The 9,503-nt window shown below is 39.5% G+C and overlaps 1 protein-coding gene across 1 annotated transcript; it reads right to left on the bottom strand.

The window, feature by feature from the left end:
* Positions 1 to 1,110: 1,110 nt before the first annotated feature.
* Positions 1,111 to 5,905, bottom strand: LOC137295894 (uncharacterized). Its single transcript, XM_067827460.1, has 2 exons — positions 5,868 to 5,905; positions 1,111 to 2,360 (listed from the first exon to the last, which is right to left on the bottom strand). Exons 1-2 carry the CDS (start codon positions 5,900 to 5,902, stop codon positions 1,658 to 1,660), a joined length of 738 nt encoding a protein of 245 aa, XP_067683561.1. The 5' UTR covers positions 5,903 to 5,905; the 3' UTR covers positions 1,111 to 1,657.
* Positions 5,906 to 9,503: the final 3,598 nt, after the last annotated feature.

Below are 9,503 nucleotides of genomic sequence, written 5' to 3'. Positions count from 1 at the left end.
ACAAGGCCAGTGATTTACCATTAACAATTAAGTACAGTGAAGTGTGTCAAAGAAGGCCAATGACTTACATCAAGCATTACGTACACAGGGCCGCTTTAGTTACCTTCACCCATTAGGTATAGCTAGGTGTATCAAACCAGCCCCCCTGTTCATCCTTAACCATTAAGAGCAGCTAGGCGTATCAAAATAGGCTCCTTGATTTACCATTAGCCTTTAAGTACCATTAGGTGTATCAAACCAGGGCCCTTGATGTACCTTCAACCGTTAGGTACAACTAGGTGTATCAAACAAGGGCCCTTGATTTACCATTAGCCATGAAGTACAAATAGGTGTACCAATCTATTGCCTTGATTTACCATTAACCATGAAGTACAGCTAGGTGTATCAATCCATGGCCCCTGATCTGCTCTTAACCATTAAGCACAGCTATGTGTTTCAAACCAGGCCAATGATTTTCCATTAACCATTAATTACAGGTAGGTGTATCAAACCAGGCCCCCTATTCATCTTCAGCCATTAAGTACAGCCAGCTGTATCAAACTAGGCCCCTGATTTACCCTCAGCCAATATGTACAGATAGGTGTCTAAAACCAGGTCAATGATTTACTATTAACCATTCTAAGATGCTTTGGTAAAAGATCAAAAGCGCCAACAGCACTTGATCAGACGATAATATGCTCTTTTTGCATTGCGTCACAATGCCTTGGCATCACTGGGCCATTTTAGTCTTCCCCCTCGTAATCAAACACATTTGCATTACATCACAATGAAACCTTGTGCTTAAATTATCATGGTTCAGGGTGTTTCCATACAGCATCATAACAGCTTAAACACAGACATGGAAAATGAAATCACAAATTTGTCATTTGATCTGCTGAATATATCTTTAATGATCCTTATTTGGCGAGTGAGTAAGTGAGTTTTAGGTTTATTCCACTTTTAGCAATATTCCAGCTGGGGACAGCAGAAATGGACTTTGCACATTGTAACCATGAGTGGTTTCAAACTGTCTTTGGCACGATAAGCGAACACTCTAATCACTTGGCTACCCAACCACCCCTAAAGATTTGGTGAAATGCCCTTGGCTCACAAATGACAGGACTCATAACATATGTACAAAAATATAATAGAGTAGCTTTATTTTTTCATTAGACATTCCTTGGTTACATTTGCCTTCAAAATACAGATGTCAGAGTTACTTGTACTGAGGTCACCTTCTACCACATCTGTGGTTTAGTGAGTGAGTGACTTAGGTTTTACACCACATACATCAATAATCAATATCGTGGCCATAAACACTATAAATGGTTATCACAGATCATACCCAATGAAGGATTTAGAATCCTCTCCACTAACTGCTCAAATGGTAAATACAATTGAGGCCTGCCCATAATGGGCAATATCACTAACTTCAACAAAGAACAATATATGGTAACAATGGAATTTAAACCTAGTATTTATGCCACTGGTGAGTATTGAATGTTTGGTCCTTGAAAGGCCTGTTCATCAAATATATATGACTACATATATAACAAACTGAAAAGGAAAACTAATTTTAGTTCCTTATGATATAAGCATGCATACTAATGCAGTTTACTGTAATATATACTGGCTATTGTGACCCCGGACACCCACAGGTAACATTAATCCTACGCATCTACTGTTTGACCACCATGATGTTGTGTCTTGACCAGCCCTTAATGATTTCCTCATCCTTGGGGCAGGTTTGTTTGAACACGTCTGTACTTTCCCCCTTCCTGATATAGTCAAGAAGTGCAACACAGTCCTCTGGGATCTGAAATCCCTGAAAATACTTCCCAGCAACCTGCACATGCCTCAACTTTGGGAGAATTGAACAGTCAAGTTCGCAGATCCTGTCACACACAAGGAACCCGTCTTTACAATCTGCACATTTCAAGTAGTCATCTAATGTTCTCAGCTCCTTTTCAAGGTCTTCCTTCAGTTTGGGTATGGAGGCTGGGTCAGAATTCTTCAATAAAGCAGCCAATTTCCCAAACACTCCACCCGAGGCCTGTACAGCAGGACCACTGTAATTCTGATGCAGATCTGGAGTTGGGAAACTGTCGTGTATGTAACTTGTGATGGCACCAGAGTCCGCAATAACTTTATTCTTTTCATGGTCCACAAGTACTGGAACTTTCCCTTCTGGGTTCAATTTTAGAAATTCTTCCGATTTGTTGGTGATGTCAATGGGTATGACAGTGACAAGTTCTGATGGAATCTTCAGCTGTGAGTACATATAGACGCGCTGAGAGAATGGGCAGTCTCCAATATTCTTCCCATCACTTCCAGCTTTCACATACATCTCGAATCTTGTTTTACTCATTGTGCTGAAAACTCTGAAACAATACAAGAACCACTGTTACGTCATGATACAAACAACCAGAAGGTGTATTTTTCCTCCATGGTGCACAGATCTGAATCATAAAAAACTGTAACACCTTTGGGAAAAAATAAAATGTAGGTTTTAGGATTTTCTGAGGATGAAATTATGTTCATACTACCAACTTCCAGTGTGATTACCAGCAGGGTCTATCTAGACAATATTGGTTATTATATTAATTCTAAAGCAGTTGATGACCAGACATCTTCTTATACTTATTAAAACTATAGAAACAGAAATAACTTTGCACTCAATAAGACTGGAAACTGGGAAGTACAAAACTGACAAACTTTACAGATTTCGGTCTGAAATAAAGAAGTTTTCATCCATAATGTTTGGCTGTAAGGGAAATGAGTGGTAATTCTAAAATCGGAGACTACTGCTAGTACCCTCCCCCCTCACTTTAATTTCATTGTAGTCAAATAATATCACCTGCATATATATTTCTCATGTGATGAGTGTGAGTTTTAACAGGTTTCGTTAATTGTATCTGAACATGCTGATTTTTCCAAATGCCTTTTGACCGCCTAGACTAAGGTGCCTAGACTAATTGAAAAAGAGCCCCAAGGAGACCAGAGACTTAGACCTGAGGAAATCTAGACTTGCTTCATTTAAAGAGGCACTGATGCAGAGCAATTTCCGTGGACTGGTGGTTTTGTTTGTTATTGTTTTTCTCCCGTGAGTACCCGGATGATATCCCAGAATTCGTGACTGGTTCGTGATCTCTGCTGCGCCACCCATATGCGCAATTGATAGTTTATGTGTAGACTGATCAACAAACGTGAAGTCATTTTACTTTGTTATTATTAAAACAAATCAAACACCTTGAAATTTACTCATCTGCCAGTGGTATAAAAACACCCAAAACGTTACGACGTCACTGTACGTCTGTATATTTTGTCTTATAAACCTAATTAGTTCCTTGTCACATTTGTATGCATTTTGAATGTAAATAAAAAACCCACATGGTCTGCTTATACTTACAGTGAATTTCTAACATGATTTTAATATCTAAACACTGTATAGCTTGCCAACGTGAATCATATTTCACTCTCACCCTATTTGCGACCTAGTGCATGTTTTCTGTAATACAGATTCTGCTGAATGCTACAAGAAATAAATTAATACAAACTGCAAATATTAAATTTAAGACAGACGAAAGTTATAGCAACAATGTCAGCCCGTATGCGCAATTGAGAGTTTAATTATAGACAGATCAACTAAGGTGAAGTCATTTTTACTTCATTGCAAATGTATTATGAAACCAAATGAAACACTTTGAAGGTTAATCATCTGCCAGTGGTAGATATGGTTAAAAACTATTAGGACGGAAAAATAACGAAGCCAATGTACGTCTTTATATTTTGTCTCATAACCCAAATTAGTTTATTGTCATATTTGTATGATTTTGAAAATTAATAAAAGAACACATGGTCTGCTTACACTTATAGTAAATTTCTAACATGACTGTAACATCTAAATATTGTATAGACTGCCAATGTGGTCGACCTTATTTCACACAGGCCCTATGCGCGATCTAGTGTGTGTTTTCTGTCATACAGATTCTGCTGAATGCTACAACAAATGAATCAAAACAAAATGCAAATAATGAACGTAAATCAGACTAATGTTATAGCAACAATGTCAGGCTACTACCTTGTTCAGGATTGTATCCATCAATATCCACATAAAAGAACGATATTCCATTCATCTGCAGCTGGTAAATAATCCTGCTCTATGTCATGTGTCTTACAACAGTCTAATTTGCGAAAAAGTGACACATCGTTTCAGGTCTTTCACACTGGTGAAAACCTGATAAACCTCTCACTGGTCACCCGAGATAGCACACCTGGAAACTAACTGTATGATGTTCGCCATTCTAAGTAATTTAGTTACCAATAATGAAGGGAGGATGTTGTTTTTACAGTCATACTTTTCGACAGGGTGTAGATTAGTACATCTACACACACTGATTTTTGACAGATCCGCTGTAGAAGATAAAAGTATGTGTTATCGGTTAGTCCTTTGATCAATTTTTGTTTTTGCACCTCAGTTGATAAACCCTCTTGCATCACTTACATGCACATATTATATAACATACAATACATTTGCCACTACAGACCTTAATTTATAATGCTGAGTATTTGCTCCAGACAGGAGAAATGCCAAATGGGAACCTTTGTTGAGTAATCTGAGTGGTGTTACCACTAATTATACCTGTCATAAATTCATTAACTGACCATCAAGTGAATGATGACAAATAACACGTTTAGGTTTATACCATCAAACGCGAGTTACAGCAAGGAAGATGTAATCTCTGTGTCGCATGTAGCCTGAAAACACTTATGGGCCGAAACTTTTTTGAGGATACCAAGGAACTTCGTTGTTACATAAGAAATACACACAGGTATTTGCTGTGTACTTGGGTAAATAGGTGTAATCAGTTTTTTCTGATTTCTCTACCAGTGGCAAAGTCGTTGTTTTTAGTTTACGAATTCAAATAAATCAACTGTGTGCTTTTATTATCATAGATAATAAACCAGGGTAGCTACCATAGCTACCAAAAGTTACGTATGATTTTTGCTATGACAGCTGGGCCATCCCTAAATATAAAGCTTTGCAATCTTTTGGACTTATATGAAACAAATGGCTTGCAATGTGCCTGTAAACATCATATTTTCACATGACATGATTAAATATAGAGGTAAAAAACGCAGTAACAGGATCAAATTGGATCAGTCACTATACCATCCAGGCATCAGAAAAAACTACACTGCTGGGATATTTTGTTACAATCAGACAAGGAATACCATGGCCATTTTAAAATAATGGCATATGTGATGGGCATCCGGCCTCTTGACTGTTTATGGTGTAGAAATTCTGCTAATGTGGACAGTAGCCCAGTCCCTTTGTCCGTCACGGTCGAGGGAGCGGGTGCTGACCAATTTGCATCTTGGTTTCGTAATTAGACCGTTGGCGAGCAACATTATTCGCTCCGCATCTATGCCGTTTTAACATGTTTAAGGCTTTAGCATTGCAAGGCTTTAGGCAAATTAATGTGGTTCAAGGACTGTGAGACATACTAATACACCGTCACCCTGCAATGCCCCATCCAAGCCCCTAATGAAGCAAGTCTAGATTTACTGAGGTTCTGAATATCCCATTTCACTGCGGCTACTTTTCAATTTAAATGGGATTGTTTGTCACTACAATTCAGAAACTGAGCGCTAGTCCAGTGGGGGTGCCAGCTTCATGTGATACGTCATGTGAAGTCACGTCTTCAGCGCCAGGACCCCTTCTCAGCTGTCGACCGTGTTTACAGACGCTATTATCAGGCAAAGATCCACAAATCTCCACTAACGTCAGCTATTTTACAACGCATCTTCATCGCGGCTGCTTATCAGTGAACGATGTGGCATATGTACATGTCTGCATGTTCATTATCACCTTACAATCCCCTTACCTGAAGACTTGTTTAACCTGTCTCGCGAATGACATTCCGTGACTAAGGGAGAAGTTATTTTACACGGATAAACAAACTCATTTAAAAAGTTTGGTGTCACTGATGTTAATTCCGTCAGAACGAATGACATTGGACTACACTAGATCAACAGAAAAAATATAATGTTGTTACAGTCATTCTGTGAGATTGAATTATGAATTACAAGCACTCCATGTTACAAGATACCTCCCTAAGAGGCGCTCCCTAGAGTTGTGTCCCTTTATGTCACGAGAAGCATCCATAAAATCAGTCTAAGTACACTTAGTCTCAGTGTATTTCGTTACACTCCACCACTGACTGGAGTGTAACGAAAAGTACTGAGGATAAGTTTACTTAGACTGCCATAATATAATTCAAAAATGAGTTTGGAGCATTTTCAAATTCTCTATGCCAAAGATCCAGAAACAAACATTAAAGGTCACACGCAACCAAAAAGTCAAACATAATTAAAACACATTTTTCACTTATTTATGACATATAATATACATTGCTGCTTTAAAAAAACCCCAAATAAACACAATTATAAGCGTACAATCGCGATTCGAAAGTGCAATATTTTGTACTTGGGCCTACTTCCCCAGAAACGAAGCCCTCGGGAGACCGAACCCAGTCATAGCGGGTGGATATGCACTCAAGTGTGACGACGGCTTCCGATTCTCTGTTTCGTTTGCTGATATGCTGAGGGTTCATTGTGTGTACAGAAAGATGATCTGTTTGATGGGCATTTTAGAAGTATGGCCAGTCACAAGAAAGTGAGATTCTTTATGGATAACAACTTATTTTTGTGTACTTGATGCGTCGTTTCAGTGTGGATTCATACACTGTTGTCAAACAAAATCACATACACTGAAAGAAGTCGTTATCCATGAAGAATGTATATAGAGATGTTGGGTTTGGAAAATACATGTTCTCTGAATTTGCGCTCGATCCAGTCAAAAATTATCTCAGCAGAGATGGTGAACTGGAAACTGTCGTTCGTCCAAGTACAAAGCAGGACTGACAAGAGTTTGCACCAGTTTCCGTCAGATCCAGTCATCCGAAAAAAAATGAATGTAGTTTGTTTGCAACCCACAGACATAAAAACATGTCATGTGTATCACACGTGCCTAGTTATATAATGTGGCAGAGACGGGACTCGGGTGCACGAGTCATAAATCATCTTATTTTCTTTATGTCGTATAGCCTGATAGGTGTTAAGTTCAAAATGCACATGGTCAATGATTGAAGCTGTGTATTGCATGTTGTCTTTAGCAGACAGGCAGGCAGACATATAGGTGTGAATAAACCAGACACTGAGCTTTCTCTGTGACAGAGACTGCTTACCACAATCAACAAGGTTTTTTACGTAACAAGTAGATTATGTACTTGTTTGTGTACACAACCAAGATTAGACTACTGCTCACGACCTCAGACGCTGGGCATGCATACTGTTTCAAGCTCCGCGAACCTATTCACTGCGCATGCGTTATGGACGCAGCGCAGCACAGCTTTTGAAACCAGTTTTCCCCCAGTTTGAAACCAGTTTTCTGGGGGGAATTTAGTGAAACGTTTGAACTCCGATTTCGCGGGCTTTTTTTCATCGCGTTTTTTTTTCAACTTTATAGGTTGAATTGCCATTTTTTATGGTTTGTTTCGGTAAGTGCATACCGAAAGGTATCAGAATCTGCAAAGTTGTGTTTTACGTTGCATGTGACCTTTAACTTCTAAGCCTAATTTCGATTAATCTATGCCAGAAAACAAACGACGGTGTCTGTGACCTAAATTAAGCATCCTCGCACAGGGCTAACTGACGCGCTGTTTTTTTTAACGTGTCAGCCCCCTACGTTAAGACAAAGCTTACTAGAAAAACAAATGATGAACAGTTTGGTGATGTTCGGGTTAAATATCTTCTCTAGATCATTTTCATTTCATCCGTGATTCTCTTAAACCATACAAGGCAACATGGCCGTCTCATTTCTACTACCAACGAAAGTTTAGATCAGTACATTCAGAGGAAGCTGACAAGTCAAGCGACATTCCACGATTGCATTGTGGGAATGTAAACATTGCCAACATTGGCGTGCCTCTGTCAGAGTTTGAGTCGAAGTATGAGACATTTTATCCGTCGGAAAACATAAACGTAATGTTTCTACTGTGATGTTGGCTGTGTGGTGCAACTGCAATCCAAGACACGGGATGCGACGAAGCAGTCTACTGTGGAAGGCTGTACGAGGCGATGACAGCTGACATCCATCGTGACGTCAGTTACATTGTGACGTAATGCATAAAAGTTCGATCACGAGGTGGCAGACTGGAATGGCGCTGTAACGTCAACACATTGTGACGTAATGCAACAAGTGCACGTACATTATCGTCTGATAAAGTATTGTCGGCGCCTTTGATCTTTCGCCGAAGCATCTTAGAAATAATGGTAAGTGTTTCATTATGTGTTTTTATTATGCACAACTCTATTAAGATATACAGATCAGGTGACATCTGATAATTGTTTGTTTACGTTTCCTGTCCATGACAATTTTTCAAAAGCATATAAAGTATCAGTCTCTTCCCACAGAGGTTACTCCTGTCATATCTTCCAACATAACCTCTGTTCTAATACGGCCCTTTCATGGTGCGAGTGTTCAAGACTCGCGATTGGAGGCGTTCAGGCGTTTAATTGTGCAATCAGAGACGTTGTTTCAAGAGTGATCATTCGCAAGATCTCGGTAATTTCCGAATACATCGGGAAAACTTGCCACTACCAGTTTTTGTTTCTACAAACACATCATGGCGATTGATCCCTGCACTCTCTATCGCCTGTATCTGATTTTCAGTTAAACGTGAAATCCTTCCTTCGCATGTTGATGAACTCCATGGGGTCGTCATATTGGAGCAAAGTCTATTCAAATGACCACTAAACTCAATTTTTGGTACTCTTTTTATCACTGCATATGAAAGACTTCTGGTTAGTCATAAACGAAACACCATATTAAAAAATCCCGTTGTGGTTAATTAATACCAAGCGCTTAAAAGTTGCTAAAAAGCCGTCTGCTTCTCTCTCGCCCGCAAAGCGAAACCACAGGCACGGTTACCTAACACTGTCGCCAGAGAACCGGAAGTGGCGTAAAAGAACGCTTAGCAGTTAGTTATATATAAAATGTGTAGGAAGCTCGTCATTCCAGTTAGTTATATATTAAATGTGTAGGAAGCTCGTCATTTTGCTGGTTTCTCGAAGTCAAGGGAGATATGCCGAATTGTTGTATTGCCGTCAATTGCTCCTTAGGGTCTATGATGGTGTCACTATGCACAGATTTCCACCGGACCCCGTAGTTTGTGCTTAAATTGGTTGTTTGTGTGTACGAAGCGAGCGTTGTGGAAGCCTGTGGTATATACTAAATCGGATGGTTCGCACCCTACCACGCCTCCAGGACAGAAAGTGGCCATGGGAGTTCAAGTTTCATCGAGTTTATAAAATATAGACTGCTTACTAAACATTGCTGACCAAAAGGATTTTGCATGAACATAACGCTTTCTTCCTCGGACGCGAGGTTGTGGTCGAAGTTCCAATATTATCGTAAGCAATATTACATCGGCCCCCGCCTCGATTCCAAGAGTGAAATT

The sequence above is a fragment of the Haliotis asinina genome, chromosome 9 (assembly GCF_037392515.1).
Source record: "Haliotis asinina isolate JCU_RB_2024 chromosome 9, JCU_Hal_asi_v2, whole genome shotgun sequence".
In the NCBI taxonomy this organism is placed as follows: domain Eukaryota; kingdom Metazoa; phylum Mollusca; class Gastropoda; order Lepetellida; family Haliotidae; genus Haliotis; species Haliotis asinina.
This window is presented reverse-complemented; position numbering and strand designations above follow the sequence as displayed.

What these genes read in the sequence shown, in the direction of transcription:
- LOC137295894 (XM_067827460.1), bottom strand. Translation starts at nt 5,902, where the DNA reads ATGTCATTCGCGAGACAGGTTAAACAAGTCTTCAG. An exon ending in CAGGTTAAACAAGTCTTCAG is followed by an intron (nt 2,361 to 5,867) that starts GTAAGGGGATTG and finishes GTATTGTTTCAG; the next exon opens with AGTTTTCAGCACAATGAGTA.